The sequence below is a fragment of the Podarcis bocagei genome, assembly GCF_964188305.1.
Source record: "Podarcis bocagei genome assembly, chromosome: 17".
Taxonomy (NCBI): Eukaryota; Metazoa; Chordata; class Lepidosauria; order Squamata; family Lacertidae; genus Podarcis; species Podarcis bocagei.
The window spans coordinates 15,175,556-15,198,724 of record NC_138143.1 but is presented as its reverse complement, the minus strand read 5'-3'; the positions used below and the strand labels follow the sequence as shown (position 1 = coordinate 15,198,724).

At 46.0% G+C, this 23,169-nt stretch overlaps 1 protein-coding gene across 2 annotated transcripts in view; it reads left to right on the top strand.

Moving 5' to 3' along the window:
- Window positions 1-23,169, top strand: part of FOCAD (focadhesin) — a 142,374-nt gene that overhangs the window by 54,672 nt on the left and 64,533 nt on the right. For both annotated transcript variants that reach the window (XM_081176061.1, XM_081176062.1), the window contains exons 14-17: window positions 1,412-1,542; window positions 4,857-4,983; window positions 17,506-17,640; window positions 20,634-20,684. In XM_081176061.1, coding sequence (XP_081032187.1) covers window positions 1,412-1,542; window positions 4,857-4,983; window positions 17,506-17,640; window positions 20,634-20,684 — 444 coding nt within the window. The remainder of the gene's footprint in view (window positions 1-1,411; window positions 1,543-4,856; window positions 4,984-17,505; window positions 17,641-20,633; window positions 20,685-23,169) is intronic.

The window sequence follows — 23,169 nt, the reverse complement described above, 5'->3', positions numbered from 1 at the left end:
CCAGAGTCGGCCACGACTGGACCTAACGGTCAGGGGTCCCTTTACCTTTACCTTATCATCACTCATATTGCAGATGGGCAGAAAAAAATAATCCGGCAACAGGCCATCAAACTGGGGATTCCAACCCATTGGGCTAGACCGGACATGTTCAACTTGTCAACCGCGATCAACAGGTAGATCCCCTGGGTCATCCTCGTTGATCGCGGGTGATCCTGGTCGAGCTCGGGATTAAATAAAGTGGGCAAGGAATGTCGCTTCCCCTAGTGCTAGGTCCCTCCCTAGTGCTAGGTGCCCCTGCCCCTTGTGCTAGGTGCCGCCGAAGTAGCAGGGGAAGCTGGGCTAGACAGCAAGGGCAAGTAAGCGCAACGGGTGCGAGTGTTTGCGTAGGTCAGGCTGTTGATTGATTTTCAACAACTCTGGGCTATCTACCCCCGCTTCCAGTTAGCCGCCACCATCCACACACCCCACACACGCACCTTCTCCCTCCAATGACAATGCCAGAATTTTTATACTGGGAGTAGATCACAGTCTCTTGGGAATTGGACGTGCCTGGCCTAAACAATACTGACCTATCTCGGGTTGTAGGGATTAATATACCAGTATACCTGAAGGAGCATCTCCACCCCCATCGCTGTGCCCGGACACTGAGGTCCAGCTCCGAGGGCCTTCTGGCGGTTTCCTCCCTGCAAGAAGCCAAGTTATAGGCAACCATGCAGAGGGCCTTCTCGGTGGTGGCACCCGCCCTGTGGAAGGCCCTCCCACCAGATGTCAAAGAGAAGAACAACTACCAGATTTTTAGAAGACACCTGAATGCAGCCCTCTTTAGGGAAGCTTTTAATGTTTAACAGACTACTGTATTTTAATACTTTGTTGGAAGCCGCCCAGAGTGGCTGGGGAAATCCAGCCAGATGGGCGGGGTATAAATAATAAATTATTATTATTAGTAGTAGTAGTAATGAAATACTGCATGTGACATCACTGGCAGAGGAAGAGGGGGCGGGGGGAGCGCACTGCCTCCCACCCCACGATCCTGGTTGAGTGCCATCACGGCTGGGCCCCCCACGCTGGGCGTCATGCCCTCCTAGGCAGTGTGCCACGCCCCCAGGATGCGCACCAGCCACACCCCCGCCTGCTCTCCACCCCCGGTGCCGGAGCATGAAGCTCCGCCACTGTGTGACATGCTTTCAACACTTTACGACTATAGTTCTGTGAACACTTGCTGTCGTTCTATGTTTGCTTAAGTTGCAGTATATTAACTACAGATGTACATGAAACCGCATCTTAATAGGCTTTGCAGCAGGGGGCACGGCACTTTGCAATGTAAATGACTTTAGGGAGCTGCGTAAAATAGAATGTTATCCTGGTAAATTTAAATTGCTAAACCTTTCCCCTTCCGTCAAATTATTTTTAGGATCGTGTTTACCCAGAACTGCAGCGATTCATGGCGATGTCGGATATGGCTTCCTTATCCGTTGGAAAAGATACTCAGTGGGAAAAGGTTATTGCCAAAGCTGCTTCTATCAGAGACATATGCAAGCAAAGGTAAACAACGGCGTCCCCCAAAGTGGTTGTTTGGGATTAAGTTTGTCCAGAACTGCAGAGATTTGTGTGCTTCATTGGAGTGTACCTGGGGCTTGGTCTCTCCCCATTGCAGTTACATTTTCTGGAGGGCAAGACTGACTGCTGGAAACACAGGGTAGTTTTTAGAAAGAGAAGATGAAATTATTACAGTGGTACCTCAGGTTACATATGCTTCAGGTTACATACGCTTCAGACTCCGCTAACCCAGAAATAGTGCTTCAGGTTAAGAACTTTACTTCAGGATGAGAACAGAAATCGTGCTCCGGCGGCACGGCAGCAGCAGGAGGCCCCATTAGCTAAAGTGCTGCTTCAGGTTAAGAACAGTTTCAGGTTAAATATGGACCTCCGGAACGAATTAAGTAGTTAACCTGAGGTACCGCTGTACTTGTTCAGTTCAACTTTGCAAGACTATATAGATCAGGCACGTTCAAATTCCAATAGACAGCGATCTACATCCAGTATAAATAAACTGGCAATGAACTACCCATTGGATTGACCAGAGATGCTGAGCATTTTTGGGCGAGGATGAGCCAAAGTTGTCCAGCTTTTTTGGGGAGCGGCATGATCAATCACGATCCTGCGATTGGCAAGGATCTACCGCAGACACCCCGCGATCGACTGGTATATCGTGATCGACCGGTTGGACATGCCTGATATACGGTATTTTTCGCTGCATAAGGCGCACCTACTTTTTTGGGGCGGGATTCAAGAAAAAAAATATTATTCAAAGGGAGCACTGAGCAGCGCCTGTATTCATCCCAGGCTCTGCTCAGCGCTCCCTTTCATGAGCCGCGTGGCGCGTGTGTGTGGCTCTTGTAGGCTTTTCCCTGAGGAGGGAGAAAGGCAGCCTGTCACTGATGGGCTGCCCTTCTCCCTCCTTGGGCAAAAGCCCCCAAGAGCCACACATACACACTCCACACAGCTCTTCAAAGGGAGTGCGGCTCTTGGGGGCTTTTGTGGGAGGTGGGGGAAGTGAGAGAGCCTTGCTCTGTCCCTTCCCCCACCTCCCGCAAAAGCCAGGGATAGCCGTGCGAAGCCTCCCCAGGGCAGCGGGATGAAGGCTCCCCGCAGCCCTGCGGAGGCTTCGTGGGCTACCCCAGAGCTGCTCAGGAGCTTGTCGGGGCTGGTGGGGGAAGCCCGTGTTTCTCCCCCCCAGCCCCAAAAAGCAGCTCGGGGAGCTGCTCCCTGAGCTTGTGGGGCTGGCGGTGGGGCAAGCCCGGCTTTCCCCCAGCCCCAGAAAGCAGGTTGGGGAGCAGTGGAAAGGCTGTGCTCAGGCTTCCCGCTGCTCCCTGATCTCGTCGGGGCTGGTCTGGGAAGCCCAGGTCCCCCCCCCCCAGCCCCAGAGACCACACATTTGCTCCATAAGACGCACAGATATTTCCCCTTAGATTTTAAGAGGGAAAAAGTGCGTCTTATGGAGCGAAAAATACGGCAGATCATTAGATAGAAGCAACCATTTGAGCCTATAGTTACACTTTTAGGTACAGTAGATTAGAACAAGTAACACTGACCAAGTTCCATAAAATAGCAGGAAAGATATTATTAGCTGATTGTTAAAAATTGGAATAAAAAACGTTTATCTCTGGAGGAATGGAAAAGAAAGATATGGACCCATGCTTCTGAGCCACTATGGATTGTCTGCGCTTAAGCCTCTGAGCTTAAGGACAAAGGGGTGCACAGTATCAACTTCTGTGGCTGACAGGCTTTGTGCAGCTTTTGGACTGGCTAGACTTTCTTTATTAGGAGCCTAGGCTTCTGACTTTGCTTTGTCCAAAGAGCAGGACCAACTTTAACACTCCAGTTTGCCACCAACACCCACGACATGCCAGTGTTCCTGGTTTTTGTTCCAGCATCTGGTTTGAAAAGTTATGCCAGCAGCCCACCAAAGGAGGGAAAGTTGTACAACTCTGGGTCAGACAATATGGGTATATACCTCTGTACCTTATTTCTTGATGGTGATTCATTGTACCACATCCAGGATGTTGGCAAAGTCTCTTCAACTCTGTTTCCAACCATCCTGGACACAGGCCTTTTACACTGACCCAAGCTGTTTCGGGAGACGGTATTTGACTAAGAAGTGGAATGATTATGGCGATAATGATATCCCTATCTGATTAAGAAGTTGCCATGTACTACTATGGATAAATCAGCAATTGCTATCAGATGCGCTCAGATCAAATACAGTGATACCTTGGTTTTCAAACTTAATCCATTCCAGAAGTCCGTTCCAAAACCAAAGCGTTCCAAAACCAAGGCACACTTTCCCATAGAAAGGAATGCAAAATGGATTAATCTGTTCCAGACTTTTAAAAACAACCCCTAAAACAGCAATTTAACATGAATTTTACTATCTAACAAGACCATTGAGCTATAAAATGAAAGTAACAATCAATGTTCTGTACTATAAAATAAATAAGACAGTATTGTAGATGACAAAAATTAAAATTAATTTTTTTCCTTACCTGCGCTGATGATAGTGAGTGTTTGGATGGGGAGCTTTTATCCATTTCTGCAGTCACACAATCAATCAACCAATGAACCATAAAACGAAAAACAAGCCACAGTCACAAAAATGAAAAAGCCACACAAACAAAAATGCAAAAAATAGCAAAAACAAAAGCACAAAATATCACCTCAGAACACTGCAATCAAAACAGAAGGCTTTAATTACGATGGGGACTCAAATGAGCGGCACATGTTCAGCTTCCGAAGCAAAGTTCGAAAACCGGAACACCTACTTCTTGGTTTACAGCATTCAAGTTCTGAGTTGTTCGGGAACTAAGTTGTTCGAAAACCGAGGTACCATTGTATCTGACTGTTTGCTTTCTCTCTTTATGGAGAAAGGAAATATATTCGCTGTTTGGAGAATGTTGGGACGCTTGTGGCTCTGTGGGTTAAACCACAGAGCCTAGAGCTTGCTGATCAGAAGGTCGGCGGTTCGAATCCCCGCAACGGGGTGAGCTCCCATTGCTCGGTCCTTGCTCCTGCCAACGTAGCAGTTCGAAAGCACGTCAAAGTGCAAGTAGATAAATATGTACCGTGCCGGCGGGAAGGTAAACGGTATTTCCATGCGCTGCTCTGGTTTTCCAGAAGCGGCTTAGTCCTGCTGGCCACATGACCCGGAAGCTGTACGCCGGCTTCCTCGGTCAATAAAGTGAGATGAGCGCCGCAACCCCAGAGTCGGTCACAACTGGACCTAATGGTCAGGGGTCCCTTTACCTTGACCTTTATGGAATATTCCGTAACTACCAAATTTAATTCTTGCATTTGATTAGGCCTTACCAACATGGAGCGGATATGTTGGCTGCAATTTCCCAGGTGCTGAATGAATGCACGAAGCCTGACCAAGCCACTCCGGCTGTCCTCGTGTTGCAAGGTCTCCATGCCCTTTGTCAGGCAGAGGTAAGCTTCCCAGAGCTCCACAGATTGTCCTTTCTCCTTTGCTTCGCCTGTTTTGTTCACCTTGGCTTTCGAGGAGCTGCCCTCGGGATAGAATACCATATTCCCTTCTGGTTAAAAAATAAGCCTCTCTGTTTTCCTCATTCATTAGTCATCCGCAGAGGCATGCAATGTGGCCGTTTTACTTCTCCAGATAATAAGTTGCGCTGAGACCTGCCAACGACGTGATTGTCACTTTATGACTAATTTATAGATCTCAGAGGAAGCAAAATTCCTCCCAAAGCATTATATTCTCTCCCTCCACTCTCTGTACAAGGTAAACACAAAGTTTAGGATGTCTGTTGCAGAGATGTGTCATGTTGCTTATGATCTAAATATTGTTTTTGTTGTTATCTGTACTTCCAGGCCACTTTTTCTTTTTCTTCTTATCTACCTGGAATGTCTTCTCTTTGAGGCCAGGATTTTTTTGGGGGATAACAGCTGTTATCTTCATAGCTGCAGCTCTTGCCTCTGTCCTCAGTGTGCATGGTTTGAAAAGCCAACGGTGTGTGGACTTTGATTTGAACATGATGGATGCAGCCTTCCAAATTAAGGCATCAGAACACAGTGCCCAAAATACCGTATTTTTCGCTCTATAAGATGCACCAGACCACAAGACGCACCTAGTTTTTGCTGTTCTGGCTTCTGGGATAGCTGCGCAGCCTTCATTCGCTCCATAAGACGCACACACATTTCCCATTACTTTTAAGGAGGGAAAAAGTGAGTCTTATAGAGCAAAAAATACGGTAGAAGGACTTGTTTTGGCGCAACATTTTTTTAATCTTGCTGTCTCTCTTCAAATAAATTAGTCACATTTAAAACATTTGAAGCTTAGGTGTTGTTTTTTAAAAACACCTGAATTAAGAACAACCCTTTGGTTCTATTTGGATACCCCTAAATCCTGTGATTGAAACCGTAATTCTCAGCAGATGAAGGGTGGAACCCAATGCTGACTGCCTGCAGATGAAAGAAATTTGGCAACAGATCGGGGAAGGGGGACAATTTTGGGCAATTTCCCTTCTTCTAGGTTTCTGCATCCCCTCCCATCCCCCAAATCTGCTCTGGTGGTTCCTCCAACCGTCCAGAGTATATTGGGCAGAAGCACACATGGGTAAGGGGAATTGCAAAAAAAAGAAAGAAAGAAAAAGGCACCCCCCTCCTTTTTGCTGACCGTTTCCTTTGCAAACCACCCACAGGGTTTTTAAGAACACATTTGAGTAACTTGCGTCCTACTTGTGGAAAGCGTCCGTAAGATGTGCTTTATGTCTATAATGATTCTGCTCCCATCTTAACATTCAAGGCACATGGATGACTCATTTGTATGTTGGGCTCTTCTATACATCTAGTCCAGTAGGTGGCTTAGACTGTCAGCTCCTACCTCCTTCGCCTCAGTGTCACCCTTGTAGAACTCACAAGGCAAGTGGATGAGGCCCAAACTATAATTAGTTAGCTTCACGTCCTTCTGCCCTACCAGCCTCAATGGGGACCAGCCAACAGGGCTTTTTGGTGAGGTGCCATGACAGCCAGGACCCCATGGCAACTGTTTCTCTTCATGGTCCAACTGGAATTCAACCTGGGGAGGTCAGAAGGTGTTGGGGAACACTGGGACCTTTAAAGCCCTAAATGGTTTTGGCCCTGTATATCAGAAGGAGCATCTTCACATCCATCGTTCAGCCTGGACCCTGAGGTCCAGCTCCGAGGGCCTTCCAGCGGTTCCCTCCCTGCGAGAAGTGAGGTTACAGGGAACCAGGCAGAGGGCCTTCTTGGTGGTGGCACCCGCCCTGTGGAACATCCTTCAGATGTCAAGGAGATAAAGAATGACACAACTTTTATAAGATATCTGAAGGCAGCCCTTACAGTGAATGCTCGGGTTGCGAATGTGATCCGTGTGGGATGCACATTCACAACCCGCAGTGGCGCGTCTGTGCACATGCAGGTTGCAATTTGGTGCTTATGCGCAAAGCGCGATTTAGCACTTCTGCGCATGCGTGACTGCTGAAACCCGGAAGTAACCTGTTCCGGTAATTCCGGCTTTCAGCAGTCCGTAACCCGAAAAAATGCAACCTGAAGCGTCTATAACCCGAGGTATGACTGTACAGGAAAGTTTTTTATGTTTGAGGTTTTATTGAGGTTTTTAATATTTTGTTGGGAGCCGGCCAGTGTGTCGGGGCAACTCAGTCAGGTGGGCACAACAACAACAACAACAACAACAACAACAACAACAACAACATTGTTGTTGTTGCTATTGTTGTTGTTGTGGCCAGAGGCAGTGCCTTAGGTGGCTAGTTCTGACACTGTAAAAAAGCCAAAGAACAGAAGAGTGACTAGTGGGGTGCCACAGGGTTCTGTCTTGGGCCTGGTCTTATTCAACATCTTTATCAACGACTTGGATGATGGACTCAAGGGCATCCTGATCAAATTTGCAGATGACACCAAACTGGGAGGGGTGGCTAACACCCCAGAGGACAGGATCACACTTCAAAACAACCTTGACAGATTAGAGAACTGGGCCAAAACAAACAAGATGAATTTTAACAGGGAGAAATGTAAAGTATTGCACTTGGGCAAAAAAAATGAGAGGCACAAATACAAGATGGGTGACACCTGGCTTGAGAGCAGTACATGTGAAAAGGATCTAGGAGTCTTGGTTGACCACAAACTTGACATGAGCCAACAGTGTGACGCGGCAGCTAAAAAAGCCAATGCAATTCTGGGCTGCATCAATAGGAGTATAGCATCTAGATCAAGGGAAGTAATAGTGCCACTGTATTCTGCTCTGGTCAGACCACACCTGGAGTACTGTGTCCAGTTCTGGGCACCACAATTCAAGAAGGACACTGACAAACTGGAACGTGTCCAGAGGAGGGCAACCAAAATGGTCAAAGGCCTGGAAACGATGCCTTATGAGGAACGGTTAAGGGAGCTGGGCATGTTTAGCCTGGAGAAGAGGAGGTTAAGGGGTGATATGATAGCCATGTTCAAATATATAAAAGGATGTCACATAGAGGAGGGAGGAAGGTTGTTTTCTGCTGCTCCAGAGAAGCGGACACGGAGCAATGGATCCAAACTACAAGAAAGAAGATTCCACCTAAACATTAGGAAGAACTTCCTGACAGTAAGAGCTGTTCGACAGTGGAATTTGCTGCCAAGGAGTGTGGTGGAGTCTCCTACTTTGGAGGTCTTTAAGCAGAGGCTTGACAACCATATGTCAGGAGTGCTCTGATGGTGTTTCCTGCTTGGCAGGGGGTTGGACTCGATGGCCCTTGTGGTCTCTTCCAACTCTATGATTCTATGATTCTATGATTCTAGGGGCTGGATGAAGGCAAGGTTGGTGATAACTATGGGATAGTCACTGGGTGGCTCATGCACTCCTCAAGGAGAGAAGGGTGCTCAGGACCCAGAGCACCTCCCAGTCTTAAAAGGCACTGTTGTTTGAGACAGGAACACCCTAGCGTTTGAGGATGAAGGAACTGATGACACAGAAGAATATGACTCCCTGCTATCCTTGATCTAGATCAGTGTTTTGCAAACTTGGGTCTGCAGCTGCTTTTGGACTACATTTCCCAGCATCCCTGACCACCAGCCCTGCTAGCTAAGGATGATGGGAGTTGTAGTCCAAAAAAAAGGCTGGAGACCCAAGTTTGCAAAACACTGATCTAGATGGTGATGGGAGGGGGGGGGGAGATACTTGCATGTATAAGAAGTATGCTAGAAAAAACCAAGACATCATTGTTTTAATTTTCAAGTTTCTTACAATCAATGAAGCGTTGCAGCTGAGATGCTGAAGCTAAAATCATAAAAGGACACCGTGTTGTTTTATATACACTTTCCACTTAAGAAGATCTCCGAGGGGGAAGGTAGACTGGAAGAGTTGCCTCTTGGAGCTTTTTTGAGAACATCCGTAGCACAAGATCTAAAAAGCAAACTCACAGAATACCTTTCAGCTTGAGTTAAATATAATGGTTGTCCTATATTAGAATATAATGGATTACATGAAGTAGGAAACACAGCAGATGAATTACTCATGTTGCTCCCGAGTCCTGGGCTTGCTTTGGGGTGATTTATGAAGACGGCTAAATCTTTTTGTGCTTTTGTATAATGGAGCCTTTTAATGAGACTTACAGTGCTCGCTGGCTTGCATGTCAGGCCTGGATATTATATGCTGCAGCTCTTGCCAAGACCACATCTACTAATTCTTGGCAAATCTTTTGTTTTCGCCCCCGCCCCCAGCAAAATTCAACAGAAGCCAGCATACTTTCTGTGAGCCTATGCATCCTGCCTCATAATAGATTTCATGTGTGAAATGCATCAGGCAAGCCAAGTAAGATTCAAAGATGAAAAGACTCAGCATAGTTTGGAAGGAGTTTTGTTTTGTTTCTGCTCCGTCCGTTTCTCTCTGGAAGCAATTCTGTGCCGTATACTCCCCGATTCCACATTTATTAGGCTTTGAGTAAAGAGAGAGAACTTGCGGAGCAGAATAGCACAGGGGAAATTATGAAGATGACAAATTATGCCGGTTAGTGAATTTGACAACTAAAAGAAAATGGTTCCTTGGGCATTCTTAAAATAACTTGGCTATTAAAGCTGAAGTGTTGTGTTTTTTTCTACGTACAAAAGCAGACATGCAGCTGTTTCTCCCCCCTTTTCTTGAAAATATTTCCTCCGAGGATTTACAATGCAGCCTTGCAAGATTTTATATTCCTTTCTGCTGTGGGTTAAACCGCAGAACCTAGGACTTGCCGATCAGAAGGTTGGCGGTTCGAATCCCCGCGACGGAGTGAGCTCCTGTTCTTCAGTCCCTGCTCCTGCCAACCTAGCAGTTCGAAAGCACGAAGTGCAAGTAGATAAATATGTACAGCTCCAGCGGGAAGGTAAACAGCGTTTCTGTGCGCTGCTCTGGTTTGCCAGAAGCGGCTTAGTCATGCTGGCCACATGGCTCCGTCGGCCAATAAAGCGAGATGAGCGCCGCAACCCCAGAGTCGATCACGACTGGACCTAATGGTCAGGGGTCCCTTTACCTTTACCTATGCTTCTGAGTAGGGTTGGCTGTGCCGTTTAAGGAGGGTAGCAGCCTCGCACCATGTTCTTCGGGAACCCCAATATTTCTGATTATTACGAAGCATGCAAAATGTCCACATCATTTGCTCCGTAAAGTTGGCATTTGAACTTGCTGTGAATCTTTCTCCCCTGATATTGATGTGTCTTTTTCCCTTTTCTCCCCCAAAGTGAAGCTGAACTGGAAGCCTTACTTTACAGCTATTTGGTTCCTCCAACTTCAGAATGCAATTGCGTCCTGAAAATTGAATGCATGCAGTTGCAAATTGCATGGGCAGTTATTGCATACTTCCAGGAATAAAGATCTCTCTGCTGAGACTGTTTGCCCCTCTGTTTCAATCTTTATACAGTAGATCTTCTTGCAAAGAAAGGAGCTGGAGTTGCACTCTTTGCACAGCATCAAAGCCTTTCTCCGTTTTTAGCTGCTCCCCCTGAACAACTGATGGACCAGAGGGGATGCAAAGGGCTGGATAAAATCTGGCAGGCAGTATATGACCTGTGTGTGCTACTGGCATAGCCCATCCTAATAAGCTTAAGAACGGAGAATGTAGCTATTACCTGTGTAAAAGTTAGTGGAAGTCATAGGCCACAACTGTTGGAAGTTGGCTACAGATCAAAGTTGTGACTGATACCTGGCATCTATCAGATTCAGGCTTGGAACCTGGAAGGACAGAAGCTATTAGACAAAAGGCAGAATTTCTTTGCCCGATGCAGTAACCTTATTGGGACGCAGCAGGGTTTGCAGGACTGCAGCACAGCAGGTTGTGGATGGCGTAGCCGGCAGAGTGTGAGACTCGTTAATGCCAGGGTCGTGAGTTCAAGACCCGTGAACTCCAGGTATAGGGTGGTGTGTATGTGTATAAATAAATAAATATAATAATAATAATAATATTCCTGTATTAGAGCCAGTGTGGTGTAGTGGTTAAGAGCGGTAGTCTCATAATCTGGTGAACCGGGTTCGCTTCCCCGCTCCTCCACATGCAGCTGCTGGGTGATCTTGGGCCAGTCACACTTCTCTGAAGTCTCTCAGCCTCACTCACCTCACAGAGTGTTTGTTGTGGGGGAGGAAGGGAAAGGAGAATGTTAGCCGCTTTGAGACTCCTTTGGGTAGTGATAAAGCAGGATATCAAATCCAAACTCTTCTTCTTCATCAAGATGATGCTGTTGAACAGTAAAGATAAGGCCATCTCTTTAGAATAAGGTTCCTAGATCTTGCTTCTGGATTCCCACATTTGAAACATCAGGTGCTTCGCAATCCTTCGCTCTCCACATCCTTGCTAGTTGAAAAAAGCCATTTTCAGCACCTCCAGATGAGCGGAAAGTTTGTGTTGCTGCAATGTATTGGAGGGAAATGGATTCCGTGATAGAACCAGTAGTTAATTGCTCCTGGAAACAAACGCTCCAGTGTTAGCACTGAGAATTTGACGCAACCAGTTTACCCTGGATAAAGTAAATAAATCTAATAATTCATACCTCGAATTGTGCATGGAAGCGTTCAAAAGGGGACTGACAATCGCCCTGAGACTGGCGAAGTTAAAACCTTGTTAATCCTTAGAGATGGAAATGATCTATTCATCCCAAAACAGCAACAAAGGACAGGACAATGGGCACAGAGTTTAAAACAAACTTACAAAGAGGGCTTGCACCCCGAGCCTTTGAACACTGTCTGGAGTTACAAAGATGCTTTCTGATCAGCAACTGCTCTGTTGTGTCAAAGCTAATCGGTGTCCCCCCATATTGTGGAGCCAAAGCCCTTTCATCTTCCGCGGTTCCTAGAGGGTGTTGTGCTCTCGAATAACAGCAATATACAATTGAGCAATAACTATCGAGACTCGGGGCATTTCCTGGGGATTCATGACCGAGGGAAAGAGTTCACCGCAGGCCGTTTATCACAAGGCAGAATCGGCTGTTCCCCCGGAAATGCCCCATGCCAAGATCATTAGTGCTGTTATTACCTTTGCATTTGTTTACTTTTTCAAAAACTTAGGTTGAGAGGAAAGCATAATTTTGTTTCCCTGTGGTTTTCTTTGCAACGCTACGGGGTGGCTGGCTCTCAATGGAGCCGCCACTGCGTTTCATTATTCCAGAGAATTCGTTTCTTGCAGAAGGAGCCAATCAGATGTCTGGAATTTTACTCTTGTTAAGGGTATAAAGATAATTTATTATGGAAATGCTCTCCAGTGTACTTGAGAGCCCCCAAGAAGCTAACTAGAATGGCCAGCTGTGTACAGTGATTTTTTAAAATCAAGTGTGGATTTTCACATTACATTCCAGCAATGTTGCACTTAAATCAGTGGGAGGGAGACCATGTGCAATGATGCTGTATTAAAAAAGTGGCCGTATTTTTCACGTTGCTGAGATTGCACTTTCGTTTCCAGTTTACGGAGTTTTTATTTGGGGCGTTTGTTAACGTAGGCATTGGAATGGGAGACTTGATGAGCCATCTCCTTGCAGGACGAAAGTGCCCGCAATTTGGCTGGGGCAGAAGACCGGTTAAAGTTTAAAAAGTAACAACAACAAAAATTTTATTGTTTATATGCCGCCCATTTGGCTGGGTTGCCCTCCAGATGACTACCACTTTCTGCCCTGCAAAGTCAAGCTGTCGCAGAGTTGGATGACGAAAGCCTGGCCAAGAACGCCAGTTATGAGAGTTTTGGGATTAATGCCACGCTAATCTAGATCAGTTTGCTGGTGGGCAGGATAGAAGGAGAGTCCTCTTTTGCCTGCTAGGAAGGAGCAAACGTGGGTGGAACAGCTCCAGTAGCAGTGAGGACATCACAACCAGTCCCGGATTTACATATCAGCTAAACAAGCTCTAGCTTAGGGCCCCACTCTCTTGGGCCCCCCCAAAAAAACGTAAAGGAAAAAAACCTAGATGTACATCTCCAAAATATAAGATAAAACACAAATAAAATAAAGCCTTAAAAAAAATAGTTCTAGATAGTGCCAGTGATTTACTATGTCTCTGCCAAACTCCAAGGGCACTTATCTTTGAAGACTAGGGAAGTCTTGACTCTTTCAGTTACAAACAGGGGAAGCCAAGGTTCTGGTGAAGAAGTTTGGCTCTCTGGCTGCAAATCATTGTTGGCGAATGACCACCGCAGAGCTGGAAAGAATAACCGTGATAATAAGCTACCTTATCTTAGTGAATTCAAGTCTTGATTTAGCTTTCTGGTTTCCTTTTGTAAAGGACGTTAATCTTGGGGTAGTGTTTGAACTTGGAAAACATGGAGTCCCGAAATGTCGCTGTGACACCCATCTCGCAGTTAGTTAGAGGGACAAAGCCTGAGTTTAGAGCTGAGTTTGCGGTGATTTGAGCTAGAAGAAAAGCAGCAAGCAGGAGAGAAAAGGGGAGTCATGCCGGATCTCTGTCTGAATCCGAAACTGCAGTTATGGGAGAAACAAGGCTCTTTTGGGGTGCTGGTGCTGTGAACCCCTTCATCGTGGGCGCAATAATAATAATAATAATAATAATAATAATAATAATAATAATAATAATAATAATAATTTATTATTTATACCCTGCCCATCTGGCTGGGTTTCCCCAGCCAGTCTGGGCAGCTTTCAACAGAATATTAAAATACAATAATCTTTTAAATATTAAAAGCTTCTCTAAACAGGGTTGCCTTCAGATGTCTTCTGAACGTCAGATAGTTTTTTATGCCTTTGACATCTGATGGGAGGGCGTTCATTTCAACTGCCACTCCTCTTTCGTGGGTTCTGCACCCTCTTGCCATTTGGGGGCCTATAATTCTCTCACTGCAGAAACAAGTTCCTTTGATTCTTTGGTATGTTAAATTCAAAGACCTTCTAAACCGTGTATTTGGTCTTGACATAAAATACAATAGCATTTGAGGCTCAACAATCTAACGTGTGCATTTTTTCAGGACAGTGGTCATAATGTGGCTAGTCTGACTCTGTGGTCCTCACCAGCTTAATTTATTCCTAGTAAAGACATTTGGAAAATGCACATTACTTTTCCTTATTGATTTTTTAATATCTTCCTCAACTATAGTATAAACTCAGAGAATGTGAACATTTCATACAATCGACATTTGTCCCCCCCCCCCCCCCGGTCACAGGGTAAATTGATCTATCATTTCTCCCGTTAATTTGTAAATGCATATTTATGATCCCTCAGAAACACTGGATATTTCTCTCTCTCTCTCTCCTTCTCTCCTGCAGATGAATTGTTCCCTCTAATTCTTGAGAATAGTATTCCTGAAAGTGGGGGTGGAGAAGTGTCATTTTCACTCAACATATAATCAGATTAAGTTTCAGTAGCTGTCATTATTAGTTACACTGGAATTGTATTCACAGATCTGCCTGTTCGTTAAAAGGATTTAACTCAATAGGCATTCCTGAAAGCTTTTTCTTTACAGTTTTTGAAATGGTCCCCTAAAGTGTTTTCACAACCTCTGAAGTGGCTGCTTAATTTGGCAATTACTTTTCTGATGCCCAGTATTCTGATTCTGTTTTTTTCCTTTTTTACCCGTGTGTGTGTGTGTATATGTGTGTGTGTGTGTGTGTATATATATATAATAAAATATAATATAATATGAATTTCATCAAGCAATCCCCGTTATGGAATGAGCTTCACAGGGACGCTGTCAGTTCATTTCTCTGCACGAATAAATAGTTGATTCTTCCATTTGGCGAAGGCACATCTGCAGCTTTGCTCATAACGTTGTATACATTATGAAACTTTCTCCGGCATTGACTTCCTTGGTTTTGAATATAAAACAGATGTGAGACTCGTAACATGGCCCCCTGGTAAATCTTGGCTTGACCTTTGACTTGAGGACTTGCAACTGTTGAAGGAATTTATTTTCTGCGGCATTCTACTCGTCATCTATCTAGGCACCCATTGCCACTGCAATGTAGACTCGAACAATGCAGAGCAATAGCAGATAACTAATCCTGGCAGAATATAGAGCGATGTCTGAAAAGTTGAAATTCTTGAAAGGAACTTTGTGCACTTATGTCAAAGATGGATCGCAGGGGAATCCATTGAAGTCTTCATTACAATGGTTTGCTCCCTACGGAGCTGTGGATCTTGGAAAACCAGGAGACACACTTATGGGAGAGAAGAACGGAGAATTCAGCATTCATGTCTGTGATGCAAAAGAATTGATTGTCAGATTCATTCATTCCTACTATGACCTTATGTGTGGTGGACTTAACTCATTGCAATGGATCGGTCTGGCAGCTCTGTAAACTTCCTTGTGTTCCTCGAAAGGTTCAGCTATTTGTGGCATGAATGGAAGATGGAATACAAGCAAGCCTATCTTCACTAGTTCTAATGTCTATAATTCTAAAATTGTTTCTACCATTACGAAGAGAAGGCCTTGGTGCTTTAATTCTGGTAACAACATGAAACCTTCAAGAGCAAACATTAGCATGAGAGAGAGAGACAGAAAGAGAGAGAGAGAGGTTGTATATCTGAGGTTGTTGATATTTCTTCCGGCAATCTTAATTCCGGCTAGGGATTCATCCAGCCCAGCCTTTCGCATGATGAATTCTGCATATAAGTTAAATAAGCAGGGAGACAATATACAGCCTTGCCGTACTCCTTTCCCAATTTTGAACCAGTCAGTTGTTCCATATCCAGTTCTAACTGTAGCTTCTTGTCCCACATAGATTTCTCAGGAGACAGATGAGGTGATCAGGCACTCCCATTTCTTTAAGAACTTGCCATCGTTTGCTGTGGTCGACACAGTCCAAGGCTTTTGCATAGTCAATGAAGCAGAAGTAGATGTCTTTCTGGAACTCTCTAGCTTTCTCCATAATCCAGCGCATGTTTGCAATTTGGTCTCTGGTTCCTCTGCCTCTTCTAAATCCAGCTTGCACTTCTGGGAGTTCCCGGTCCACATACTGCTTGAGCCTTCCTTGTAGAATTTTAAGCATAACCTTGCTAGCGTGTGAAATGAGTGCAGTTTACCTCTTTGTCAAACTCTCACCTCTTCCTCTCTTGCGTCCAAGTGTAGATTGTATGGGGCAAGATCCTATTGTCTTGCACTTTGTAAAGCTTCATGCACATTGATGGCCCTATATAACTTAATATACCTTTTAATAGGTTGAACACGGTTGATAGCTCCTTCATGTAAAGGAAGCACCATGCAATTTACTGGATAGGAGCTCCACTTTGTGTGAAGTGGTTTGTATGCAGGTTTTTGAGTGTTGCACAGTGCCCTTCGTAATGTGGAAGAAAAAGAGTTTGTTTTTTATTGTTTATGGTCTGTTCAAGTCCTGAAGGGATCCTTGAAGAGACAAACATTCACATGTACTTAATCCTCATCCTCCCCACACTTCTCCCCCTTTGCCCATTCCATTATTCTGGGAACAGAAGGAAACAGTGTCTGCTTCTCTCTCTCTCTCTTTGTATAATAATTTTTATTAATTTTTAATTACAGTGATCCAAAAGAGCCACATTATCACAATACCAGATTACAATACAGTTAAATAGCCAATTATTCAAATACCGGATTAAACAATTTTGGGTGACTTCCTGTGTGCTGGATTTCAGGGTACAAAGTTCTTATTTCTTTCTGCTTCCATAATCTTGATCATTCCAATTACAACAGCACTGATCTTGATCCTTTATTTTACAGCCACTGGTTTCATGACTTTCACTTGTAATTGCATATTCAATAAATTTTATTTCTGCAAGAGGAGTTTATGTATGGATTTTGGGAGGGGTTAATGCTTCATTGGAAACGGAGGAGTTACCACCTGCCGTAAAAGATGTACCTCGTCCTTAAGGAGACATCTCTGGAACCAGAAGTGTTAAACAACAACCACCCAGTGGCAAATATCCCATTTCCGGGGTTGATATGAATTGGGAGTCGTACAACAGCCTCATTGACTGGTTCCATTCCTGTTCTATAAGGCACTCAGTGATCAAGTGCTTGATTCTATTGCTAACCTATTTAATAATCCCTGGAGCAATAGAAATATATAGAGAAGTCTCTCTTCTTTCTCTTTGGTGATCCCTCATAGCCAAGTAAGATTGTCTTCCATAAACACGGTTTTAACAGTGAGCCCGTAAGTGACTGTGGAGGCCAATTCTGGATCCATATGTCCTTCCACAGTGGGGACATAAGTTTCCGGGCGGGAGTTGATCACGGTGTGGATTTGCCAAGCATTTCTTCCTCTTAGCACGTTTCTCCCTTGCGTCCTGAGTTCGAGTGCCTTCAAAGCCCATGACACCTTTGGTAAAGGCTGTTCTCCAACTGGAGCGCTCGCAGGCCAGTGTTTCCCAATTGTTGGTGTTTATACTACATTTTTTAAAAAATTTGCCTTGAGAGAGTCTTTGAACCTTTTCTATTGACTACCAGCTTTCCGCTTTCCATTTCTAAGTTTGGAATAGAGTACACCAAGCCCTGCTCTGATACGGATATTTGGCGTTGTTACCCTTTGTTCTCTTTCCAGGTTGTCTGCATTCGCTCTACATGGAACGCCCTGTCACCAAAGCTGAGCTGCGACACCCGGCCACTCATTTTGAAAACCCTGAGCGAACTGTTCTCTCTTGTGCCTTCCTTAATGGTGAACTCAAACGAGTATGAGGTATGCCAGATGACCTTCAGGGTCCCTTCCAACTCTACAACTCTATGTCCCTTGGCCCCAAGGGATACCTCTTCTTCGGATATGTTGTAGATACTGTCTAGCATTTTAGGAACGTTCCTATAGCCTACGCTCCTGAAAACCTGAAATCAGCAGTTGTGAGTGGAGTGGAGAACCTTTAGCCTTCCACATGTTGTTGGACTACAATAAAAATAATAATAGTAACAACAACAACAATTTATTTCTACCCTGCCCATCTGGCTGGGTTTCCCCAGCCACTCTGGGCAGCTTCCAACAGAAGGTTAAAAATACATTAAAACATCAGTCATTAAAAACTTCCCTAAACAGGGCTGCCTTCAGATGTCTTCTAAAAGTCAGATAGTTGTTTATTTCTTTGACATCTGGCGGGAGGGCATTCCACAGGGTGGGTGCCACCACTGAGAAGGCCCTCTCCCTGGTACCCTGTAACCTCACTTCTCACAGGGAGGGAACCGCCAGAAGGTCCTCGGCTCTGGACCTCAGTGTCTGGGCTGAACGATGAGGGTGGAGACGCTCCTTCAGATATATGGGAATACAGTGGTGCCTCGCAAGACGAAATTAATTCGTTCCGCAAGTTTTTTCTTCTTGCGAGTTTTTCTTCTTGCGAAGCACGGTTTCCCATAGGAATGCATTGAAAATCAATTAATGCGTTCCTATGGAAACCGCTTGCCAGGCTGGCGGTGCGGAGAAGGGCTTTTCTCCCCACCGCAAGCCTTCAGGACAGGTACGGGAACAGAGGGGAAGGGGCGCAGCGCTTCTCCTCTGTTCCCGGGCTTGCGGTGGGAGGAGGGTTTTTCCTCCCCACCGCCAACATTCAGAACAGCATTCTGAATGTTGGCGGTGGGAAGGAAAACCCTCCTCCCACCGCAAGTCTTCAGGACAGCCTTCTGAAGGCTGGCGATGGGGCGGAAAGACCTCCTCCTGCCGCCAGCCTTCGGAGCAGCCTTCTGAAGGCTGGCGGTGGGGCAGAGAGCCCTCCTCCCGCCGCCAGCCTTTGGAAGGATGCTCCGAAGGCTGGCGGCGGGAGGAGGTCTTTCCGCCCCACCGCCAGGCTTTGGAGCAGGCTTCCGAAGGCTGGCGGCGGGAGGAGGTCTTTCCGCCCCACCGCCAGCCTTCAGAGCAGCCTTCCAAAGGCTGGCGGTGGGGCGGAAAGACCTCCTCCCGCCGCCAGCCTTCGGAAGGATGCTCCGAAGGCTGGTGGCGGGAGGAGGTCTTTCCGCCCCACCACCAGCCTTCGGAGCAGCCTTCCAAAGGTTGGCGGTGGGGTGGAAAGACCTCCTCCCGCCGCCAGCCTTCGGAAGGATGCTCCGAAGGCTGGCGGCGGGAGGAGGTCTTTCCGCCCCACCACCAGGCTTTGGAGCAGGCTTCCGAAGGCTGGCGGCGGGAGGAGGTCTCTCCGCCCCACCGCCAGCCTTCGGAGGAGGTCAGAGGACAGTGAGGAAGACGCGCTGCGCTTCCCCGCTGTCCCGGAGATTTCTCTATGGGCTTTCGTCTTGCGAAGCAAGCCCATAGGGAAATTCGTTTTGCGAAGCGCCTCCAAAACGGAAAACCCTTTCATCTAGCGGGTTTTCCGTCTTGCGAGGCGTTCGTCTTGCGGGGTACCACTGTATTGTGAAGCTCCTTGACATCTGATGGGAGGCGGGTGCCACCACCAAGAAGGCCCTCTGCCTGGTTCCCTGTAACCTCACTTCTCCTGGTGAGGGAACCGCCAGAAGGTCCTCGGCGCTGGACCTCAGAGTCTGAGCTGAATGATGAGGGTGGAGACGCTCCTTCAGGTATATGGGAATATTGTGAAGCTCCTTGACATCTGATGGGAGGCGGGTGCCACTACCAAGAAGGGCCTCTGCCTAATTCGCTGTAACCTCACTTCTCACGGTGAGGGAACCACCAGAAGGGCCTCGGAGCTGGACCTCAGTATCCAGCCTGAACGATGGGGGTGGAGATGCTCCTTCAGGTCTACTGGGCTGAGGCCGTAGGGCTTTAAAGGTCAGCACAAACACTTTGAATTGTGCCCGGAAACGTCCTGGGAGCCAATGTAGGTCTTTCAGGACTGGTGTTATATGGTCTCAGTGGCCGCTCCCAGTCACCAGTCTAGCTGCCGTATTCTGGATTAGTTGCAGATCCATAAATGGCCATATAGCATATATTCAACACAAAAAGTGACAATTTGTTGTTGACAAAGGACAGCTGGACATAGAAAGGGCCCCATTACCTTCAGTAGCTGAGGGCCTCATCAAACCTAAATCCAGCCCTGGCCGTTGGACTGATCTATTCTTAAAATTTGAGCTGGGAGGTCACAGGCCCCCCCTGCCACATATTATTTCACAGGTCAGCTATACTGGGGGGGGGGCGGGGCTCCCTCAACATCATTTTATAGTGCAATATCTGCTTTTCACGTTGTACTGTGGAGCTCACCATGTACTGAATAAAAAAGATCACACCTCCCAGTTCTGGTGAGAAGCTGAGAACAATGTTTTGATAAGTGACTGGCATGCTTTTAGCGGGAGAAAATCTTTTAAAGTCCGTTAATGTCACTGAGACTACAAACAATGTGAATGGCCTACAAATTGCCCCTTTAGGAGCACTAAAAGGTCAATTCCCTTCCCTCCCACAGAAATGGCACTTGTCTGCATTTTATTGTACATCATTGGATATTGGCTCTTGAGAGTAATTTTTGACCTTTTGAAATGCTCTCCGTTAATATGCTAAGGTCCATTGGTCTGCATTTTTAACCCAGCTAAATTGCTCAAACCATTCTGGTTACCGTAAATTGAGCTGAAAAAACACCCTTGGCAACTCCAAGCCCTTAACTCCTATTCTGAAGAAACTGCTGAGCCATAAACACCTGTTCTCTGAGGTAAACGTAATAGAAGGCTGAGATATTATTATTGGCTTGTATTGTGTACCTTGTTGCCCAGATAAGAAGGCGTGGTAACCTCTTTTTCTAATTTTTATAGAAATTCAAAGTTCAAGTCGTCAGCTTCCTGTGGAGCCACACACAGAGCAAGGTGAGAGACTAGAAAACGAGGTTTGCCCGGTTTGAACAAAATGCGTGTCACAGACTTGGCACGGCTCCTGATGCCATGTGGCCGGGTGGGAGTGTTCAGGGAGGCAGAAGAGGATATATTGTTTAATAATATCCTTCCCAACTTGCGTTAACAAATTCTGTGATTTAGCAGAGTAACATTCCCCTTTTTAAACTTACACAGCGGATAGGTTTGCCAGGCTTGCATAAGCCTCTAAAATAAGTTTCCTGGTAATTCCTCTTTTCTTCCCTCCTAAAAAGAATAGACACGACACAGTCTTGTATAAAAGAGTTTACTCACACATTGTGTTCACAGATGGATCCCAGAAGGCAGACTTAAGTTACAAAATATATAGACCTGGAATCTACCCCAAGGGGGAGATAGTTCCTTTGTCCTCCCAAGAGAGCATCTCAGGCTGATGCTTCTTCAACGAAAGCAAAATGGAGAAGAGAGAGAGAGATGTGGTTGCCAGCCCTGTGCTTTTGATACATACACAGGTGAGGTCATGCCCACCTCTCATCACATGTAGAGGGAGTTTGTCCCAGCCCAGGAGGAAGCAGGAGGTTAAACTACTGGCTGGACAAACATCCCTCTTCATGTCTAAACATGTCCACTCTAGGAATGTTGTTTTTGACTGCTCTGTGTTTCACACCCCACAGTGGCCAGGGAGGAATTCACCCCGGGCTGCACAGTGCCAGCAGACGCCACACTGAGCAGCCCGGGTGGGTGAATTTTGCATTGGGAAGAGGCCTGATTGGCCTCTCCTGATGTGACAGTTGTCATTCATGCAACGTGTGACATCAAGCCCACATGCGTCATATGTGTGATGTACACACACACAACCAGTGTCAGGCGAAACTTGGCACCTGTGCTTCTATGCTAGTATATACATTTATATGTTTTGGTTTGCAATGCTACTTCGGTAATGAATTGGACCTGTGATGGCGCGCTGCTTCTTGACATATGTTTTCCATTCGTGGTGTGTTTTTGTTCTGCACTTTAAATCTAATGCGTGTGAAGAATGTTAAACTGTCAGACACAGCAGCTAAATCCAGCACTGCATCTTGGAATAGTTACAGGGCAAAAAAGAACTCTTAGAGGCTCCCCGGCACTTAGAAACTTTGGTAATTAAGTAGAAATAGCTTAGATAAATAGATAATCACGTCAGCATGACCCCTATTTGTGTTCTTATTTTTTAAAAATGTCCTCCGTATTTCTTTTTGACTGCTGCTATTCAACTTAAAAGGTAAAGGTAAAGGGACCCCTGGCCATTAGGTCCAGTCGTGACTGACTCTGGGGTTGCGGAGCTCATCTCGCTTTACTAGCTGAGGGAGCCGGCATAGAGCTTCCGGGTCATGTGGCCAGCATGACTAAGCCGCTTCTGGTGAACCAGAGCAGGACACGGAAACGCTGGAGCGGGATTTATCTACTTGCACCTTGACGTGCTTTTCGATTTGAACCGCCGACCTTCTGATCGGCAAGTCCTAGGCTCTGTGGTTTAACCCACAGTGCCACCCGCGTCCCAGCTATTCAACTTACTCAGATTTTAAAAGGTGGAGTGCCATTCACAGTGGTGAGCAATTTGAAGGTGTGCCCTCAAATGCCCGCTTTCCTCTTTTCCCTGCCCAGGCAGGATACTTTGAGACCTGGTCTATATGTTACCCTTGCTATGGAGATCAGCATCTCGTGGGTTGTCAACGCTTTAGTAATATCCTTTGGTGCAAATCGCTATAACTTTACCCACTGGCAGCCCACATTTGCTGGCTGGAACTGCGAAAGTCGTGGCACGAGTCCCCTGATTTATGTTTTATCTCAAATAAATGATGCAGCTGGTTGGTTTTTTTGTGTTCTTTTTTCTCTTGTTTTTACTGTTTTATTTTGGACTCAATGTTTGTAATTTTTGTTGTAATTTTGCAATGAAAATAAAAAAACCAATTTTTTTTTTTAAATGATGCAGCTGGAAAACAGTTACCTTGCCAAGTCCCATGGTGAGGGTCAGGTATATACAGGGATAGGGAATCTGTGGACTCCGCCTCCCAGCAGCCTCAGCCAGCATGCCCAATGGTCAGGGACGATGAGAGTTCTAGCCCCACAATTTCTCAAAATCCCTACCTGGTAGAGATGAACTGTTGCTTTGAACTGCTCAGAGAGGGCAACTGGATTTCCACGTACAGTGGTACCTCAGGTTACATGCGCTTCAGGTTACAGACTCCGCTAACCCAAAAATATTACCTCGGGTTAAGCACTTTGCTTCTGGATGAGAACACAAATTGTGCTCCTGCGGCGCGGCAGCAGCAGGAGGCCCCATTAGCTAAAGTGGTGCTTCAGGTTCAGAACAGTTTCAGGTTAAGAACGGACCTCCGGAACGAATTAAGTTCTTAACCCGAGGTACCACTGTAATGCTACACTTCTCCACCAAGGATGAAAGCAATGGCCTGCTTTTTGGGTTTGTGTTCCCATCTGCATT